The sequence below is a fragment of the Phyllostomus hastatus genome, unplaced genomic scaffold (assembly GCF_019186645.2).
Source record: "Phyllostomus hastatus isolate PE091 unplaced genomic scaffold, TTU_PhHast_1.1 phas_scaffold_11, whole genome shotgun sequence".
In the NCBI taxonomy this organism is placed as follows: Eukaryota; Metazoa; Chordata; class Mammalia; order Chiroptera; family Phyllostomidae; genus Phyllostomus; species Phyllostomus hastatus.
Window position 1 is genome coordinate 7,695,646 of NW_025334005.1, and position 19,777 is coordinate 7,715,422.

Here is a 19,777-nt window from a genome sequence, read left to right on the forward strand (position 1 = left end):
TTTCATTTAGTGTGTATCCCTTAGAAAGCCTACTCCTTTGTGGCTGGGATGGATGGATGGATAGGGAGGGAGGGAGGAAGGTAGATAATCTCCATATATATACATATGATGATTCAAAAAAAAACCCAGAAGAGGTAAAGGAGAAAGTCAGCAAGAAAGGGGACTATATTGCATTACTACCCCAAATCTTTCTTCTTTCTGGGAAAGGCAACAAGTAAGAAAGGAAAAGTCAAGAGCAAAGAGAGACAAATGGGAAACACAGAGGCAGGTCTAACAAAAGGCTTCCAGGGAAAGGGTGTGGGCGCTTGGACCCTGCAACTGCGCCTGGCAGAGTTCTGTGTTGCTCCACAGTGCAGTTGTGCCAGGAGTTTTGATGGGAGAGTGAAAAGTAGAGATTTAAGTCTGTCTGTGGCTCTCTGTATTCTGGAGAGAAGAAGATACCATGATTCTGAGAACCAGTCAGATCCTTTTCCTCCACAGTATTATTGCAACAAAAATTCCTGTGCAACAAAATAATGATGAAACCTCCAACTCATGCTTCACTTATTTTAAGCAGCCTAAGAAAATTTAAATAATCTGGAAGACTCTGTGATGTTTGTCAGACAAGATTTAACTAGCGTTTACCCCAGGACTTTGGTGTCCAGGAGAGCCAGGCAAGCTAGCCCACGGAGGCTGCGGTCTGTGTGCCAAAGCCCTGCTTCCCATCCTTGCAGGTGACCGGGGAAGTGAAAGACGAATCAGGAAAAGTTCACTTTGTCCTGCTGGGGACGTGGGATGAGAAAATGGACTGTTTCAAAGTACAGCCAGCGACTGGGGACAACGGGGGTGATGCTCGGCAGAGAGGCCACGAAGCGGAGGAGAGCAGGGTCACGCTGTGGCAGCGGAATCCTTTACCGTGAGTATTGCCACGCGGGCCGCCTGGGTGCCCTGTGACCTCAGCCTGGGGGCGGTGCTGGCGGCCTGTTTGCGCTGCTTCCCGCTGAGTTATGGGAGGGATTGAGCAAGAGGGAGCGGAACCTTCGGAGAGACTGCCAGAAGGTTGTCACCGTGTGGCGGGGTTATAGCATGCTTCATCCCAAGAAAGTTCCAACTCATCGAGCACTATCTGCCAAGCCGTGTTTGGTGCTTTCTGTAGGTCCTTTAGATTGTGGTTCAGATGGATATTATTCTGTAATTTAGAGCAAAACTATAATTTAGGGCAAAAATTTATGCAGAACTGGCTGGAGGAGACAGAGGCATACCACTTGTTGACAGTTTAGCCCAAAGGCCCAGCCCCAATGTAAAGCTTCCTGAGATAATGTACAGGACTTTGGAAATAAATTAACACAAGAGCCATTTTTCTGTCATTTACTGTGTTCAGTCTGCAGTAAGAGCCAAGATGATCTCAGAAAGAGGTTAAAAAAAAGGCAAAGGAAACAGGAATAAGGAATTTTCATTTATAGAATGTTTCCTTTTTCCTAATGAATTTCTACTTTCAACGGAGTGCAGCACAAGCCCAGAAAACTATGAAACTGAGTGGTCCTGGGAGAAGAGGTGGAATGGTTCATTTTGGGGCTCTGAACTCGGGGGAGGTGCCATGGTCTGTGAGTCTGTCCGTTCGCAGAGCAGCCTGGTCCTCTTTCAGCAGCGTGCTTAGTTGTGGCTCCGTAACTAACTGGGGCCCGGGCTCTGGCATGAGCCTATTTCTCTCTCATCCTTTGCTTTCAGGAAGAATGCAGAAAACATGTACTACTTCTCAGAGCTGGCTCTGACTCTCAACGCCGAGGAGGCTGGCACTGCTCCCACAGACAGCCGATTACGGCCCGACCAGAGACTCATGGAAGAGGGGAAGTGGGATGAAGCAAATGCTGAGAAGCAGCGCCTGGAGGAAAAACAAAGACTTTCCAGAAGGAAGAGAGAAGCAGAATCTATGAAAGGCATGGCCAAAGAGGATGGTAACAGACCTGCCCTCTTCTCGATTTCTTGGTGTATGGACAGTACCAATGTGTTAGGGGCTCTAATTGGTTTTTCTTTGCCCCCTTTCCCTTTCAGGCACACCCTGCGATCCCTATAAGGCACTGTGGTTTGAGCCGAAGGAAGACCCTGTTACCAAGGAGTTAACCCATATTTATAGGGGAGGATACTGGGAGTCAAAAGAAAAACAGGACTGGAGCTTATGCCCGAACATTTTCTGAACCAACAGCGAGGAAAAGGAGGAGGAGGAGCCAAAGGCCAAGGGGACAGAAGATGCCCCGGAAAGCTGGGATTCCCTTCCCGAGGGCTTTCCTCAAGTTTGTCTGTCTTAACCAATCATTTTTTCCAAATCAATCACCAGAAGCAGACACCAGTGGTGGTGATTGGCTGGTTGCCTTAGCTGATTGAAACTGAAATCAACATACTAGATGCCTGTGTTTGTAAGGGAGAGGTTTAGTGGCTGAAAGGTAGTGTTCCACTTCTGTAGAGGCAAATATTCTTGGCTCTTCCTTCCCCCTCGGCCCCCACTCAAGACGGTGTCGTCCAGCCTCCCCTCGTAGTGTCCTGCTCAGCCAAGACCTGCGCACGATTATGATCCGGGGCATTCGGTGCTGTTCAGAGTAAGAGCTGGTTTTAGAAGTTCCCTTAGAAGCATCTAAGACTTACCAGCGGCGGCATCATGCAGGATTGCGGTGGAGCTCGGGGTGGACCTCATGAGACGCGCTCACCAGTGGGGCCCGTGGCATGGTGTGTCCGTGTGTGGATGACTGCATCTTGGGACACTCAGCAGGAGAACTCTTCTGTGAGGTTGGAATCCTGGGTCACGTTCTTGGGCGCTTCTGTCTCCACCCACGTAAAACACCATTCTGCTGTTCTCCATCTCCTTGGACAGCGCCCGAGGCCGCCTCGGGGGTTGGTAGGAGGGCTGCAGCATCCTCACAAAGGGGCTTCGTGGACTCGCTCCGGCAGAGAACTCCTGAGAACACAGGCAGGATGGAGAAAGACTGCCGGCCACCTTTGCTTTCCGACTCCCTCCTCACTCCCGTCCTTCACTTCCTTTCACACTTCGCTTCTCTCTCTCTCTCTGCACGGTACCAGTTTGGGTCTCTGCCCCAGCGTGGAGCAGGACATGTCCTGTCCCATTCTGATCTCCGGCAGACTTTGAGAGAAGCGGTTCATCTGGAATGAAAGTTGTCACCATCTCTCAAGCCCCATGGACTGGAGCCACCTATGGAATAATGTATTAAAAATCTGTATATTATACATATGTAGAGAAAAATCTAATTTTTGTTTGATTTTCCTTCTTCCTTTTAAGAATCTTGTTTTTTTGATACTGCTGGTCTCCCTGGGACTCGCTTGGATAGGAGGATGTGGACTGGGCCTCCTCCACTTTCCACCCTTTAGGGGCAGACGCATTCAGAACCTGAGCAGGGACGTGCCCTGCAACTCGTGTCATGGGGTGCCCACTGCTGCCTGAAGCCTGCTCCTAACTTCCCGACTCATGAAAATGAAATCCCAGCCTCCTGAAGCCTTTCTTTTCTTAGGGGGAGTGTGGGTCAAGAGCCCGGAGGGTGATTTCCAGATTGACCCGGCCTCTGTCCGAACCACAGCTCACACGGCTGTCTCCCCAAGCAGCGCTCTTCCTCGGGCACGGAGGCGGGGCTGAGAGCAGCATCGCCAGGGGTGGACAAGAGAACCCCCGCTGGGCTCTGGCTTCCTTCACTTTTTCTGTATTTGTTTGGGTTGTCTTGTTCCGAAGTCTCACCCCCCATTGCAGCCCAGCCTTGGTTGAGGATCACAAATTGAGGTGCCTTCCTTGTACGCCTTTTGTTAGTGATATTTTTTTGTTTGTTTGTGTGTTTGTTTCTGTTCCCTAACTGCTGAGCCTCAGCCAGCGTGGGCCCTAGGGGGCAGCATCATTCCAGAGGAAGCCAGCCCTCCAGGGAAGCTGCGTTTCTACTGGGTGAGCTAGTGCTCCGTCCCTCCTCCCTTCCCAGCTGTCGGACTTGATAGGGGGCAGCTGCTGGGGAGTGTCCTCCTAAGAACCTGATTCCCAGCGGAAGCGAGGGATTGCCCTGGGGCTTCTTTCAAGGAGGCCTGGAAAAGTGAAGGCCTGATGACTTAGGGGGCCTAAGACAGAGTGAGGATCCCCCAACTAATCTGAACTTCCCTGCCTCCTGCCCCCTTTCTCCCACCGTCTGTACTACACTTCCAGCCTGGTCCCCGGTCAGATTCCTGCTAATGGAGGGAGCTTCGAGTCCTTCGGGTGAAAGTAAAGTCACATGAAAACAAAACAAAACTATATATATTTTCGGTTTTTTTGCCTTATTGTTTTTTTCCAAGAAAACTACTAAATTAAATAATTTTTAAAAAGTCATTATCGTTTGTCTGATTCACTTCTACTGGGTAGGAAAGGGTGGGAGGAAGTGGCGAACTGGCCCAGTGGTGACTTGTTCTTGGGGCACCGATCTTCCCAGGAAACGGAAAGCTGGGCACCGGTTTCCAGGTGCTTCAGCTGTTCGGCAACATTCTGGAGGCCCCGTGCGCAGAAGAGTAGTTCTAACAGCTCCCACGGCCTCGATGGAGTGCGATCCACCGTGTCTCACCTTGGTGGAGGGGAACAGTTTCTAGTGTTACTGATGCTGGGCCTGTTTCACCTCAAAAATAAAAGTTCAACCTCTCTGGCCTGTTTAGGTTCCTAAATTCTTGGCTGTTTCATATAGGGATTCAAACCTATGTTTCAAAGCATAAGCAAGTGGGTATTGATATTAAAGACCGTAGAAGTAAGAACGGTGAAAATGCTTATTTGGGTTAACTGTGGAGTTCAGGGCAGAGGAATTAATCAGAGGGGCCTGGGGGGAGCCGGGGGGGTGGGGCGGGGAGCGGTGCTCCACCAGAGAGCAAGCCCAGTCCCTGCCCTGTGGGAGGCCTGCACCTTGACCGAGCACTTGCTTCTGTGTCCAGGGTGCTGAGAGATAGGGACTCAGGATTGTCTGGCTTACGCTTAAACCGTTTTAAGGGTAAATGTTATGATCACCGGGTTGAATATGGAGAAAGACATGGAAGTAACTAACGATTTCACTGAAGGTCACGTAGCTGGTTAGTCACATTGTTGGAATTCAGAGTTCAGTTTGTTTAACCCCGGTGACTGTGACCCCGCCAACCTTGTGTTCCAGGAGAAGCCGGGGTGGAAGGCAGCTGATAAAATTGTTTCCCCCCTGGATGGGATCACATCCTGTAGAAATGCTGTTCTGTTTCCAGAGGCTTATTAATGTGGATAGTACCACTTTGGGGCTTCCACCTGTAGGAAGGAGCATTCTTGAAGTTCGGCCTCCAGGCTCCTTGACACTTCAAGACCCTCATGTCCACAAGATTAGCTAGGTTGTCAGAGGGAGGTTTTCTAGCCTGGTCCCGGAGAGGCAGCTTACCTGTTCAAGTCATCTGCCTGATTCCCAATGCTGGGCTTGATGTAAGTTTCAGCAACAATTTTTTTCTGGCAAGCTAAAATCCATCACAGTAGATATTTGTCAGAGCTGCATCCCGCAGTCTTGAACACCCCTGTGGTATATACTCTCTTCCACTAGGAGCCGTCAAATACACCTGACACATTTGAATCCCTCCTTTAGACCTTCGGTGGGCTGCTGTGGCCTTATGGGTTGGGACAGAGGTCCACCACACTCGTAATTTCAAAATCATGACTCAACAAAATTGCAAATCGCTATGCTTCTCAGGGACCTCTGAAGCCCACAAAAATCTTACACCTATACTTTTCAAGGATCTGCTCTACTTCCAGCAAGATGGGTGAAAACCAGCCTACAGTATAGCCTTAAAGGGAAGCATAGAAACACCTGTGGAATCTACTCACTACCAGTATACTGTGTGAAACTCTAAGATTGTTACGAAAATTTAGAGCTTGCTTCTAAAAGTTGATGAAGCTTTTGCCCAGAACTCTGCCCCGCCCCACGGGAAGCATTCCAAGCCTTCATGTCTTCCTCTTCCAAAACTCCTAAGATAATCTGGCTGTATTCTCTTCAGACTTTCCTCTTTTCCAGTGGAGTGCCCCTCTTAGTTCACAGACATCTCTCATCCCTCAGGGGAAGGCAGTAGGGTAGTCAGACGAGGAATCTTTAAAGGCAAGAACTAAAGAGCTCAGGACCTTCCATATATATAGCCTTGCAGAGGGCGCATCTGAGTATGACCAGGTGATGTTAGAAGTTAGTGAAGAGCCAGCTGGCCCTGGGATGTAGCTAGGAATGTCTTCATGCATTGAACATTTACTCCAGCCTGTTATATAACATACACTAGAGGTGCAGATGGCAGTTACAATCCAGTCTGATAAGTTCTGTGAAAGCACTGTACAGGGGCAACCAGCCTACAGGGATGCAGTGAGAGGGCACTGAGCCGTGTTAGAGGTTTCTAGGACGTAGGAGACAGAATCCAAGTTTAGAGTTGCAGTTTCAATGGGGGTTAGCCGAAGGGTAATGTCAAGAATGCTGCATGGACAAAGATGAGCAAAGTCAAGGAGAGCATCCCGAGCATGCATGGCTGCATGAATGATCCGAGTTTAGAGTTGGGGAGAGAGCACTGGTATGACGCTGAAGAGTGGCAGAGCCCAAGGTAGGAGAATCTTGATGTTGCATGTAAAGAAGACTTGGTTTTTGTTTTCAGCTAGGGAGCCAGGGAAGGGCTTTTAAGCAAGATGATGGGTCCCAGTATGAAAACTGATTTATAGACAGGAAGATCAATGAAGAGGTTGGAAAAGACTTGAGAATGAGAAGTGGAGGGATTCCAGAAATATTGAACAGAAATGACTGGCACTTGGGTGCAATTATGGGTGAAGAACAGAAGGTGGGAAGAAGAAATTTGTGTTTTTCTGGCTTGAAAACTTGGGTGGAAGGTGGTAGTAAGATAAACAATTTTAGAGGAAATATGGGTTCATTTTTGGACGTTCTGAGTTGGAGGTGACTGTGGAGAGGTTGAGTAAGCAATTTAAAACATGAATCTATGTGTAACAGCTACATTTTTGTGTGAGAACAGAGGAACAGGGTGCTGAGAGAGGCTACACATTGATATCACCTGAGCAGCTTTAAAAATTACACAATCCTGAGCCCCATGAGCAGAGATTCCAATCCACTTAGTGCAATTACACATACAGGGTGGGGCAAAAGTCAGTTAACAGTTGTGAGTATGGGAAACACAGTTCATTCTGGTATAATTATTAATTGCTGTATTATTTCCCATGTGAACAGCTGTGAACCTGCTTTTGCCCCGCCCTAGTTATATAAACACAAAGGGTGCAAAACTATGAAATGGGAGGCGGTGGAATACAGCCAGCATACTAGGGGACATTATTAAAACCAGAGCTTGCTTCTCAGAAGTTTGAGAGATGTCTGAGCCAATTACACTTTACTGATTGATTGATTGATTGATCAGTTGATTTAGAGAGAGAGAGAGAGAAAGCTTGATTTGTTGTTCCACTTATTGATGCAGTCATTGGTTGCTGCTTGTATGTGCCCCGGCCAGGAGAGCCAACCGGCAGCCTTGGCGTAGCGGGATGACTCTAATCACCTCAGTTACCCAGCCAGGTACTATATATTTAAAGTTTTTTAAATGCCAAGGTGGAATGACAAAAATGGAGGTACATTTTAAATATTTAGGTTTAGCAAAGCAATGCTTTTAACGTACAGATACAATGACTAGTGCACCTCGTCTGGAAGTAACATTGTAAGTCCACACTTGAAATCTTTAAAAATGGCCTTCCTAGCCCTGGCTGGCGTAGCTCAGTGGATTGAGCGCGGGCTGTGAACCAAAGTGTTCCATTCCCAGTCAGGGGGCATGCCTGGGTTGCAAGGCCATGACCCCCAGCAACCGCACATTGATGTTTCTCTCTTTTTCTCTCTCCCTCCCCTCTCAAGACAAATAAATAAAATCTTTAAAAAAAAATGGCCTTCCTGTCTCCTTCCACACATTTGTTGAGTCCAATGTGACAATATCTGAAAAATTCAAAACGTTCCTATCTTTTGACCGTGGAAGAACTCTACCTTCTCACAAAAATAACAAATAAATGCAAAACGATAGTTATTACAATATTGTTTCTAATAATGGAAACGAGAGGGGAAAAGTCAAAATGTCCACCCTTAGAAATTTGATTAAGTGGATTATGTTACTATACCCATACGACTCGGTACCGTGCATGGGTTACAAAGAATGAAATAGTCTATACTATTATACCGGCATCAAAAGAAGTTCGTGATTTATTTTTAAATAAGCAAAGCTGACTGCCGAGCAGTTAGTGAAACGAACGAGAAAAGTTAGTTATCACTTCCAGCTTATAACGGAAGCCTGTCTCCTGACTTTTGTGATATTTATTGTATACTTAACCTCCAGTTAGCCCTCCGCACCGACCCGATGTGTCACAATGACTCTAATGTTTCTTGTGCACATGCGGAGGAACCCTGCCCAGGAGCCGCCGAAATAGCTCAGTTGGGAGAGCGTTAGACTGAAGATCTAAAGGTCCCTGGTTCGATCCCGGGTTTCGGCAAAGGTTTTAGGTGCCGCCGTCAACGTGCCTCCAAACTGGCACTACGTCCCTCTTCGTGACAAGATCTCCGACATTTTCACCGGCTCGTGGACACTGGAGTAGCGACCCGCTTTTTTCCCTACCGGTGGGAAGAGTCTGGAAACCGAAAAGGGGTTTTTGTTGTTGCTTTTCAACTGCCCAGTGCGAAGTCAGCGTCCCGTCCCTGAGCAGGGGTCTGGCTGGCACTGCGCTCCCCCCCCCCCCGCCGCACCGCGCGCCGCTGGCTTTCTTTTCAAATCTTCCCAGAACCTCCCTCCTTTTTCCCGGTTTTGGGCTCCAAGCCGGAGGCAGTGCCCGAACCGCCTCCGCGCCCCGGAGTGGGCGGGGCTTGGCGAGGCTGGTGCCCCGCCCCCTGCGCTCTCAGTCCGCCAAAGAAACCCGGGGTTTCCGACGGGTCCAGCCAGATTAACAATAAGGGCCTGGGACGACTTTTGGTGTGGGTGGGAACAGGAGGCCTTTCCTTCCTTCCTTCCTTCCTTCCTTCCTTCCTTCCTTCCTTCCTTCCTTCCTTCCTTCCTTCCTTCCTTCCTTCCTTCCTTCCTTCCTTCCTTCCTTCCTTCCTTCCTTCCTTCCTTCCTTCCTTCCTTCCTTCCTTCCTTCCTTCCTTCCTTCCTTCCTTCCTTCCTTCCTTCCTTCCTTCCTTCCTTCCTTCCTTCCTTCCTTCCTTCCTTCCTTCCTTCCTTCCTTCCTTCCCTTTCTTCTTTTCTTAGCAAAGCAATGCTAAGCAATTCTTTCTCTTTTTTTCAAATTGCACTTATTGGGTAACAGTGGTAAACAAAACCATACAGGTTTCAGGTGCACAATTCCACACCACATCTGTACACTGCTCTGTGTGTTCACCAGCCCCATTCCTACTCACCTTTTAAGGCACGGTACCAATGTTTTTTTATTTTTTCCTGCCAGGTTCTACTCTGCACGCCGTCGAGTCGTTCCGCCATAAGCAAGCACTTGCACATTCCTCCGCTAAAGCACCGACTGCCCCGGCTCTCAAAGCCTCGCTGCCCGCACACTTGCCCGCTCGGCCTAGGGTGCAGGGAGCGGAAGGCCGGGGATGGCGCTGGTCACCAGCAGCAGCTGCCCGGCGCGGGTGGCGACTAGGCTGCGTCCTCAAAGCTGCCTGGGGTGGAGTGACAGGAGGTGACGTTCCAGTTAGAGGGAACAGCACAGGCAAAGGCCCAGAAGATTAAAAGAGCGTTTATGGGTGAGAAGTGGGGAGTGTGGGTTCAGCCGGAGAAGGATGGATGGTGTGAGCGCGGGCAAGAAGGTCTTTCTTCTCTGTCTCTGTCTCTCGCCTCCCCCACTTTTTTCGGTATAATTAAAGAAACGAGACCTAGCTTTAGCGGACTGTGTTAGCCGTTTTCCTTTGTAGCAGAGACTGAAATTCTGCCAATCCAACCGCTCTACTGGGAAAAGCCCGGGCCGGGCGCCTCCAGGACTGACGCGCCGCAAGCGCGTGACTGTAGGAACTAGACAGGCTGATTTATTCTGCAACCAACCCTTGGCCTGCCGGGTTCCCACTACTGCTGTAATTAAAGAATGGGGAACAGACACCTTCAGGACGTTCCTGGAGCACCCCCTCCACAGTCTCTGCCCACCTTTGCCCTACTGTCCGTGGCCGACACTCACTTGGGTGTTCTCTCGCTAGGAGCCTGCGACCCCACCTTCCTACCCTTCTAGAGAATTTTCGGTACTCTGAAAAGGAAGAGATGACCAACCACAATCTGAGGTACCAAGCAAAGCAGTCCATCCCCCCAAACGAAGTCAGATTTCTCCCCTACCCTCAAAGCGTGACCCTGAGTACTGGAGGGAGCTGAGGCTGAGATGGTAGCTTCTGCTGGTGGGAGGAAGACGGTGCATATTGGGAAAGAGTGTATCCAAGGGACTGGAACGAGACAAGTCCTGGCATTTGGAAAAGAAAAAAGTTAGCTCCCACTAACTACAAATTAATAAGGAAACGTCCGGGTCCTGAAAGATTTTGAGGAAGTTGGGTTGTATATCCAAGAGAAGCACAGGCACAGGTTCCCCAAGACTAAACTAGTGTCCCGGTGAGGTGAACGGACCATCCTTGCTTAGCCGGAGCCTTCCTGGGTTCTACCAGGCAGCAGAAGAAAGTCTGTTGCTTGATCTCCCCATTAACAGGATGGGGATGGGGGCCGAGTGAGTCTGCTGCCCTCCTACCTGACGCACTGTGGCATCCAGGGAGTCCTGGTTAGTGCGATGGGGCCTCCACAGGACACGTAGGAGTCTCTTGCTCTTGGGCGCGCACCAACCCGCAGTTCCTGCCCCCTCTCCAAAGTGCAGCTCCCTCAGCAGCATCCACCTCATAAACTTGTAGTGATAAAAATAAAATAACATGTTGGAGCAGTGCTTAATAGAGTCTTAGCCTAAAAGCAAAGCTTCAATACATTGTAGCTATTATTATTGAAGAGCTTTCTAGGCTGAAAACAAAACGTAACGTACTGAAATAGGTGAGAACCATTTCAAAGAAATGCATTGCAAATATGCCCAAGAGCGTAAGCCCATGTTCATGTGACCCGTGTTGGTTAGTATATGCTAAAGGGACCGCCATGGTCACTGATCCAGGGAGGAGTGGACTGGTTGGTGACCAGGGGTTTCTTACTTGAACAGAGTGAATCACGGGGCTCTCCTGGCATTTCAGGGATAGAAACAGTGTAAGCCCTTCTGGCAAACAGTGGAATTTTTCTTCTTCCTGAGGGAGTCCCCTGGAACGGGGTCAAGTTCACTTTTGACAACCTCAGGAAGGGGAGTTCCTTTGCTCCTTCTTGTGACTGAATGAGAACAGACCAGGCCTGGGGAAGGAGAGGGCAAGGGTGGAGAGCCCTGAGACCTCCTAGTTCTCTCCCCCTTCTTCTCAAGTTCATGTCCACTCTCGCTGTGGTTTTCACCCTTTGGAGAAAAGTAAGAAAAAAAAAAGTAAAATCTGTCTACCAAGGGTGTTTTGGGCTTTGGAGCTGGATAGCTCTGTGGAAAATTTGGAGCAAATTAGTTATTTTATTTAAAAATTATCACAAAACAACCTCACAGAGGGGGTGGGCGTGAGGATTGAATGCCTCCACATGGATCATGTGCTGGGCACACAGTAGGCATGTAGTAAGTGACTGGCTTTACTTTTATGAGAACCCTGGGGGGAGGTAGGGAAAGCATTAGGAAGACAATAAAAGATAACCAGGGACAAGGCCCAAAGCAAACTTCTCCTCACATGACAAGAACTGGTTTTCTCATTCATGGCTTTCAAAAAACCTCAGAGCTAAAAAGGGTACTATTTGCAAGGTGAAATCAGAAACTGAAAGGATGAAGATTTTTTTTTTTTAAATTTTAAATCCCACGAACAATATAGAATGTATCTTCAAGCTCGCCGAAATAGCTCAGTTGGGAGAGCGTTAGACTGAAGATCTAAAGGTCCCTGGTTCGATCCCGGGTTTCGGCAGGTCTTTTGCACACCTATCTTTGCGCGGGAGTGGAGTCCATTGCTTTCCTTATAGTGTCTTAGCGGGCAGACGACAATGCATCTACAGTAGTTTCAGCAATATGAGGAGACAAGGAGCTTGAACCTCTTAAAGAAGTCACCAATCGTGTGATGATCTGCCCCGATCCCCTAGTCACTCCGTCTAGACTGTTGGGTATTAGGCGGTGACATGTAGCAGGATTCACAGCGCGGTGGCTAACACGGCTGGGTCACCAGGAGAAGGGGTTGGGTTTGGTCGCCAGTGCAGCCAAGTTCGCTGGGCTTGGAAGGTTTTTCCGTCCACGGCAGACCTGAAGACAGTCTTTTAAAACGTTTTCCTCTCCGCAAAGACTCGCAAATCAGGGTCCCACCCGAGCGTTGGGAACCTGGTGAAGGATGATTCCCAGCTGGAGAAGTTGATTTACAAACACTTGCCTTGGTCTGAAATGTTTTTGGAGGCTCCGTTTTCTCAGCGCGGTTTTAATAAAAAATTCCAGAACTATTCAGCGCCCAAAGCTGCACCGTCACAGCCCGGCGCGCTCCTGTCGTGACTCTGACGCTAGGTGTACCACGGCTTTGCGTCTGCGTGTGTTGGTGGTCTGAATAGAAACGTAATACATGCTGGTTTTAAGGGGGAAATACCCGAAGGCCGAGTAGCACACACGGAGCCTGGAAGAGAAAGGACCGAGGCTGGAAGAGATCATTGTGAAGCACTAGCCTCGCTTTTTCCCTTACAGCCAAATCTGCGGAAGGTCTGGCTTGCAGTTTCCAGAAAGCGAGACCCACTGGCGCGTGGCACAAACCCATACCTGCTCAGTAAGAGTGGCCTTGGCACCTACCCACGTTGGGGGAGGGGGACGGGTCTGGGGAAAGGTTTAAAAATTCTCCGCCCGCACAGGGACTCGAACCCTGGACCCTCAGATTAAAAGTCTGATGCTCTACCGACTGAGCTATCCGGGCTCACACAAGAACCCTCCCTGCAAAGGAATCCGCGTAAAATAGACCAAGTGGCCTCAGTCTGTTCCTACTGGGCTGAAATTCGGAGTCCTTTGGCTGATTCCCTGAAAAGTGAAAGTGCAAAACTAAGCTCCAGCAGATGTTTGGAGGAACAGAATCTTTATTTCTCCTTTTTCCTATCACAGGTAGACTCTGGAGAAAACAACTGCCTGCCTGCCTGCCTGCCTGCCCCGCCCCCGGGTCCTAAAGGAAACTGAATGCCCCTTTAAGAGGGATTCTCCAGGTTTAGGGCCTTTGGGCGGGCCTCCGGGGAGCAAGCAGGATTTCCAGTCCTCACCTTGGTCGAACTTCCATCTTTGCAGAGCACTTGGAGCGCCTTGTGAGTGGAGCATTATCAATAATTGGTTAGGCTTCAGACCACCTATGGGACAGACGTTCATTGAAAGCATGCTGCGTCCCAGGAGCGGAGTGAGCAAGCTTTCCGGGCTGCAAAGACCCGGTTCCGGTCCTCGCTGGGGCGCAAAGACACGCAGAACAGAAGCGCCCAGTCCAAGGCTTTAGTGGGGATCCCGGGGGACCCCCGCCGACGCCAGAATTAAGGAGCCGCCAGGACTTCAGGGGCTGGTGATGTCTGACTGGGCTGTGCCTGGTGGCTGCACCCCGAAGTCTTGGGAAAAGAATTCTGAGCCAATGGGAGAAAGCACGTGCGCTAGGGACTCGGAACATTTTTCTGAAGCCTCCATTGGAAAGGTTTTGATCAGACAAGCTACGGTCTGGAATTCTATTTTTAGGAAGGCCCGTTACCCTGGGCAGCTCTGTCCCGCATATAATTAATGAGTCTACATTTGTCGTTCGTTCTGCTCCTTCATTGCCGTGCCATTCCTTGAGGCATGGGGTGAGGACTCTCGAAGGGAATCCCCTGGGGCGGAGCCTCACCACCTTTACAGCCCTCCTCGGATTTCAGCGGCACCACCCCGTGGGCGGACCGTGAGGCCTGCGTTCTTTTGTGGAGAAATGTACCGGGAACTCTGAGCAGTGTTTAAAAGGTATCCGTATGGAAAGATATCCATGTTAAGCAAAAACAACACAAAGTGCTATGCCATGTATGTAATACTGATGAAAAGATTAGAGGCTGTGTATTTGAATCCTTCGATTATATATATTTGTATTTTTGCCGCTTGCATATAGGTAAGAGAGGTTTAAGGATAAAACACGAACCCACAAACATTTCAAGGAAGGGTGATGAAGTGTGTGAGAAGGGGCTCTTGCCACTTTCTTTAGGTCCATCTGTATTATTGGATTAAAAAAAACGTCTTCTTTTCCTAATAAAAATATATGTGGCACTTCCTAATAAAAAGAACAACAAAAAAAGATGTAGTCTGTAAATTATTCCACCCTCTGGGATCATTTAGGCACCCCTTCAGATCAAGCATTCCTGATCCCCGTTTCCTACAGATCCCAGCAGAGACATGTTAACAGCATGGATTTCCTTCCTAGGACGGGAATCCGTCCAAGAAATCCCTCCAGGCCTCAAGGTTTTGGAGGAGAGTTGCTGGTACTGAAAAATTACAAATGAGGCCCTGGCTGGTGTAGCTCAGTGGTTTGAGCGCGGGCTACAAACCAAAGTGCCGCAGGCTCGATTCCCAGTCAGGGTACATTCCTGGGTTGCAGGCCATGACCCCCAGCAACTGCACGATGTTTCTTTCCCTCTCTTTCTCTCTCTCTCTCCCCCTCCCTTCCCTCTCTAAAAATAAATAAATAAATAAATAAATAAATAAATAAATAAATAAATAAAATCTTGAAAAAAGAAAAATTACAAATGAGTTAGGTACAATTTTCACAAATAAAGACGTGGGTCTCTCAGAATCAGATGATTAAGTCCGGGCTCAACTGAGAACACTAACCCCTCCCCATCGCTCCCCCCGCCCCACCACCAAGAAAAAAGCCTCCCGTGCCCTGGGAGTTAGTGAGCCTTTGGCCTAACCCCAGCGTCGTAACAACGGTACTACAGTGCTGCGGTCACAATGGCTGCTGAGCAGAAAGAAGGGAAGAGCATTCCTGTGAAGGTGAATGATTTTATCATCAAGTGGAATAAATTTGTCCTCGTTTTATTTTCCTTAGAGCGCTTATTGCCATCTGAAATTCTATATATTTGTTTGTTTATAAGCCAAGCAAATCGGTTTATAAACCTCTTTCCTCTGCCATTCTGTCATAAAAATGCTGCTGGGCAGTAACTTTGTTGGCTGGGACCTTGCCTTTTTAGTCGCTGTTGTTTTTTGTTTAGTTTTGCATTTTTTCTTTTTTATTGCTGCATTCCCACGACCCCAGGGTTTACAACAGTACTTGGCACAAAGCAGGATTTTAAGAAATAACTCGATTAATTTCAAAGAGTGAATGTTTTCCCTGCACAATGCGTTTCCCTCACAAGGGAGGATAGTTTCAAGCACGTGTTTTCTATTTTCCCAAACATTAATCCTTAAGATTGTTTGTTTGGCAAGTAGACATGAACTGTCACGTGGAGAAAACCCCCAGGATTGTAGAACACTGACACGGTTCACCATGGTTAAACTTTTCAGGAGTTGTCCTTCTCTTTTTCATTTTGGAGAATAATGGCAACTTTTTCCAGAGGTGGGGCTTGAACCTACAAGAGTAAAAGCCTACATGGACCTTAAGTCCAGGGCCTTAACCACTTGACCACCCTAGCACCCACAGCCTTCTCATATTATTGACTGATAATCTGAACAGGACTAAGCTACTGAAAAGTTGCAGAACAATGTAAAAATTTTATTCCTGATGTAAAAAAAATAGTATTGTAAGGGGAAAAAAATTTTAGTAACTTTCATCACATCCTGCTAATTTCTTCATCTCCAGGTCCCAGAGATTCTGGAGCCACATGAAATTGATTGAGAAGACAAATTCAAGCAGTGGGGTTCCTCACACCTTATTCACCACTGAGCACCTAAGAAGGAACTGGAGTGTCTTTCCTTTTCATGGTGGGGCAGTCGGATTAGAGAATTAAAACGAGTGAAGTATTTTGTTGGTGTTTTACTTCTATCACTCACTCCCCCATAGCAAAATAAAAGCGACTCTGGTGGGACTCGAACCCACAACCTTTGAATGCCTCCACCTATCTAGAAGTCCAATGCGCTATCCATTGCGCCACAGAGCCAAGCGTCCACAGAATTTGTTGCGCTACTTACATCAAAGCGTGAGACGTGGTTACCGAGGGACATTCACCGCTGGTTAGGTCATGCATTCTTTCTTCACGAAATCATGTCGTCTGTGTCGCCAAGGAAAAGTGTGGACTGGAGCTGTGCTTCAGAGTCTGAAATTATCTTGAGAGTTTCTCTCTCTGAAAGATCGCCCAGCGTCAAATCTCAGCCTCATTCCGTCTGTCAAGTCGGACAGCAAAAGGTCTTTGTGTGGAGCTATTCGACCTTGGCGAGCAAGTCTTCACGTGCGGTTCCATAGTGTAGCGGTTAGCACATCTGCTTTACACGCAGAAGGTCCTGGGTTCGATCCCCAGTGGAACCATAGCATGAGGGGCCATCCTTTTGGCATCAGTAATCCTTTAGGATAAGCGTTACTTTTTGCCAGCCGGATCTTGGCGTTTTGTTCTGGGAAGCGGCAGACGCCATGGTTTCGTCAGTGGCTCAGGGCTTTGTCTCCCCAAACCGTCTCCATTCGCCGGCGCGCTGCCGTAGATCAGCAGCCAAGGCTGCCCCCGTGTGTCAACTCTTGGGAGGTGCAGGCGGCCGGCCCTTCTCGAGCCTCTAGGCCTGCGGCCTCGCGACTGCCCCTGGCTCTTTGCCTGCAGGTGCCCCGACTGGGACCCTCTCCTGCTCCCTTCTAAACTTCGTGTGATGCCACCACTTAGCTGGATATCCCGACGGCTACCTCCCTCCTTTGATGATTAACTTCAAGTCCAGATAACTAAATTAAAAGTAGTTTTTAAAAAGTTATGTGTCTGTGGCAAAGAGTTCAAACAGCCCCACATGTTTTCCGTGATGTCGCCCTCTGACAAAGGTTTTCTCCTTGACCGGACGCTAGCCCGGCTCCTCTGAGCGCTCCTCTCAAGGGCACCCATCGACCTTGGCCTGGGAAGCTTTGAATAAACAGTAACATCAACATCGTTTCTAGCAGCCTCACTCAAGGAGCGACCCTGAGAAGACCCTGGCTCCCTTTTTAAATCAGCTTTGTTGGGTTGTAACTTGCATACAATAAACTGCACCTAATTAAAGGGTACAATTTGAAGAGTTTTGACAAATACAGGTCCAGCACAAATAATGCCCCCTTTTTATTACAAAATCATAAGCGTGTAATTTTGTAACACAACAATATCACCCTCAAGCACACCGTAGGACATTTTAGGTGAAACGTTCCAAGTAGAACTATAAATTATTACACCCGTATTATTATTACCCTACCAACCACATTCCAGCAGACGTTACTTCTGCCGGACCCTGTGTATATACACCTGTGAAGCCACCACCACAGTTAGGATAAGGAACATCTCTATTGCCCCTAAAAGTTTCCTCGTGCTCCTGAGAATTGCAGAACTCTCAGCATATAATAACAACTCCGTGCAAACCTCTGCACCAAGAGACACCAAGCTGTACCATGGACTCTGGCAGAATGCAGCATGTCCTTGGGATGACCCTGGCCTCCCATGAAAATGCCTGCCCGGGAAAGCAGCAAGCTGCCTGGAGAATTTACTGTTTTTTTCCCCCCACAAACAATGAGATAGTCCCTGATCTCCCTTTCTTAGAGCATTTACTAAAAAGGGCTTGCAACTGTGGATGCATATCTCTTGCCACTCAGGACTGTTTTCCCTTTCACACTTGAAAGACAACTCAAACAACAATAACTCAATGAAACTCTGCAGAGCCCCTCCGTGCCCCTGTACCCCCCAGCCCAGGGTAGTGTCGGGACTGGAATTTTATGGATGCTTAAATATAGTTCCGTGGTGCTGACTACACTAGCATTTTTAAAATTAAATGGAAACAATCTGAACCCTCTTGGAATTTCTCAAAGAAGTCCAGAATGGCAGAATCCCTCCTAAACTAGCCTGTTTGTGTGTATAGATACATTTATTTGCTGATAAAAATATTGTGGAAATCTAAAAATAGGTTCACAGGGCATCACTTAGAGTCCATTTTTTAGCGTGTACCATTTTGATTTATCTACAACGTGGTGATAATAAGCCCTATCTCACACCGAGGGTGTCTTTAAGGAGGAGGTGAGATTCTGTGTCGGTTTTGGAAACTGAAAGCAGCTGAGGAGTCTGAGTTTGCCAGTAGCTGCCTCGTCTCACGAGCTCCAGGTGAGTGCTTCTTTCCTGCCACAGGCCAGGTCCACCTGTGGGGGCCTGTCTCACCGTGATGCGTCTTGCTATTGACCCTGAAGCAAAGCCCTCTCCCAACACTTTGGTACAAAAGTGTGAAATGCCATCTCTCCTCTAGGGATATTTTTTTCTTTTTTGCTCAGGAATTTGAGCTAAGATATATGTCTAAAATAGTCAGAGTATTGGAGCCCTGGCTAGTGTAGCTCAGTGGATTGAGCACAGGCTGTGAACCCAAGTGTCGCCAGTTCAATTTCTAGTCAGGGCACATGTCTGGGTTGCGGGCCAGGTCCCCAGTGGGGGCCACGTGAGAGGCAACCACACATTGATGTTTCTCTCTCTCTTTCTCCCTCCCTTCTCCCCCTCTAAAAATAAATAAATAAAATCTTAAAAATAAAATAGGGTATTGTATCCCATACCTGCTTATAAACATAAATAATTTTTGTATGCAGTTATAAATGCAGTTATTTATACTATAAATGTTACAGAAAGAAAATAAGTTATAATCTTCAATTACAAATACAGTCATCTGGATATCAGGCCTTGGGGGAGGGTCCATGCAATGTGCAAGGTCTCAGCATTACAGAAGAGTGGGCAGAATGTTGGAGCTCTGCTTCGCTTATTTTTCACTTGCTTTTAGCAAACATTTATGGGGTAATTCTTATGTGCTATGCCAGCTGTTCTGATTTATCTGTTCTAAACCTATACTATCCATGTGAAATAACTATCACTGTCTGATTTTACAGATGAGGAGACTGAGGCACAGAAAGTTCAAGTAACTTGTTCAAGGTCATCTCACAGCTGGTAGAGCCGGGTCTTGTCTTATTAAACCGAGATTTGTCTTATTCAAAGACCTGTGCTCTTCACTACAGCAACAAAACTTCTTCCCAGGGTGGGCCAGCCCTTCCCAGAAAACCGTGCCAAGAAAAGGGCTCAGGAGAGACCTTTGCAGGTGGGAGAAAGAAGCCTGCGCATGATGAGTGACAGGTGCAGCTGAGAGTGACTCCGCATGAGAGGAAGTCGGTGGTGACTATGAAAAAAAACAAAAAGCAGGGTCTGAAAAAGCAGACTTGGCTGTCTTTAGAGCTACCTCCACCAGGAGCCTGGGTCAACTACAGAGCGCTCCACGCGAGGGGCAGAAATGGAGTTCTACAGAGCATGAACTTAAACATGAACTCCTCTTGAAAAGAGGGGTCTGGGGGGTTCCTGTGGATGTTGCCTTTTTACAAAGAGTGGGAAGGGTACTTTGAAAGTATAAGATTGTGCACCTTACATTGAAACACACACACACACACACACACACACACACACACACTTAGTGAGGGGGAGGGGAAAATGGATAAAGAAACAAAATACAATGTGTTTTTTGCAAGATAAAAATTAAGGAGCACAAGGATTTCTTCGAAAGCACCCCAAAGAGCACCATCCTTTGGAAACAAGCTCATCAAACACCAAGGACAGAGCCTGCGGACTGAGAGTT

General features: G+C 48.0%; 1 protein-coding gene, 2 long non-coding RNA genes and 5 other non-coding genes across 9 annotated transcripts in view; 4 read left to right on the forward strand and 4 right to left on the reverse strand.

The window, feature by feature from the left end:
- LOC123829357 (oxysterol binding protein) overlaps positions 1-4,330 on the forward strand; it is a 33,043-nt gene extending 28,713 nt beyond the window's left edge. Inside the window, exons 12-14 of one of the 2 annotated variants that reach the window (XM_045854973.1) lie at positions 714-895; positions 1,708-1,916; positions 2,032-4,330. In XM_045854973.1, coding sequence (XP_045710929.1) covers positions 714-895; positions 1,708-1,916; positions 2,032-2,174 — 534 coding nt within the window. In that variant the 3' untranslated portion in view covers positions 2,175-4,330. Of the gene's footprint in view, positions 1-713; positions 896-1,707; positions 1,935-2,031 lie in introns of both variants that reach the window. The other variant, XM_045854972.1, reaches the window with a different exon arrangement.
- A 3,860-nt stretch (positions 4,331-8,190) lies between these two features.
- On the reverse strand, positions 8,191-10,851 carry LOC123829420. Its single transcript, XR_006787601.1, has 4 exons — positions 10,712-10,851; positions 10,312-10,432; positions 9,393-9,646; positions 8,191-8,629 (listed from the first exon to the last, which is right to left on the reverse strand). It is a non-coding gene; the product is annotated as an uncharacterized LOC123829420 (long non-coding RNA).
- On the forward strand, positions 8,422-8,494 carry TRNAF-GAA. Its single transcript has one exon. It is a non-coding gene; the product is annotated as a tRNA-Phe (tRNA).
- Positions 10,852-11,908: 1,057 nt separating the features above from the next.
- On the forward strand, positions 11,909-11,981 carry TRNAF-GAA. Its single transcript has one exon. It is a non-coding gene; the product is annotated as a tRNA-Phe (tRNA).
- Positions 11,982-12,448: 467 nt separating this feature from the next.
- LOC123829422 lies at positions 12,449-14,307 on the reverse strand. Its single transcript, XR_006787602.1, has 2 exons — positions 13,294-14,307; positions 12,449-12,668 (listed from the first exon to the last, which is right to left on the reverse strand). It is a non-coding gene; the product is annotated as an uncharacterized LOC123829422 (long non-coding RNA).
- TRNAK-UUU lies at positions 12,887-12,959 on the reverse strand. The gene has a single exon. It is a non-coding gene; the product is annotated as a tRNA-Lys (tRNA).
- Positions 14,308-16,039: 1,732 nt separating the features above from the next.
- On the reverse strand, positions 16,040-16,125 carry TRNAR-UCU. Its single transcript is given in 2 exon segments — positions 16,040-16,075; positions 16,089-16,125. It is a non-coding gene; the product is annotated as a tRNA-Arg (tRNA).
- A 292-nt stretch (positions 16,126-16,417) lies between these two features.
- On the forward strand, positions 16,418-16,490 carry TRNAV-UAC. Its single transcript has one exon. It is a non-coding gene; the product is annotated as a tRNA-Val (tRNA).
- Positions 16,491-19,777: the final 3,287 nt, after the last annotated feature.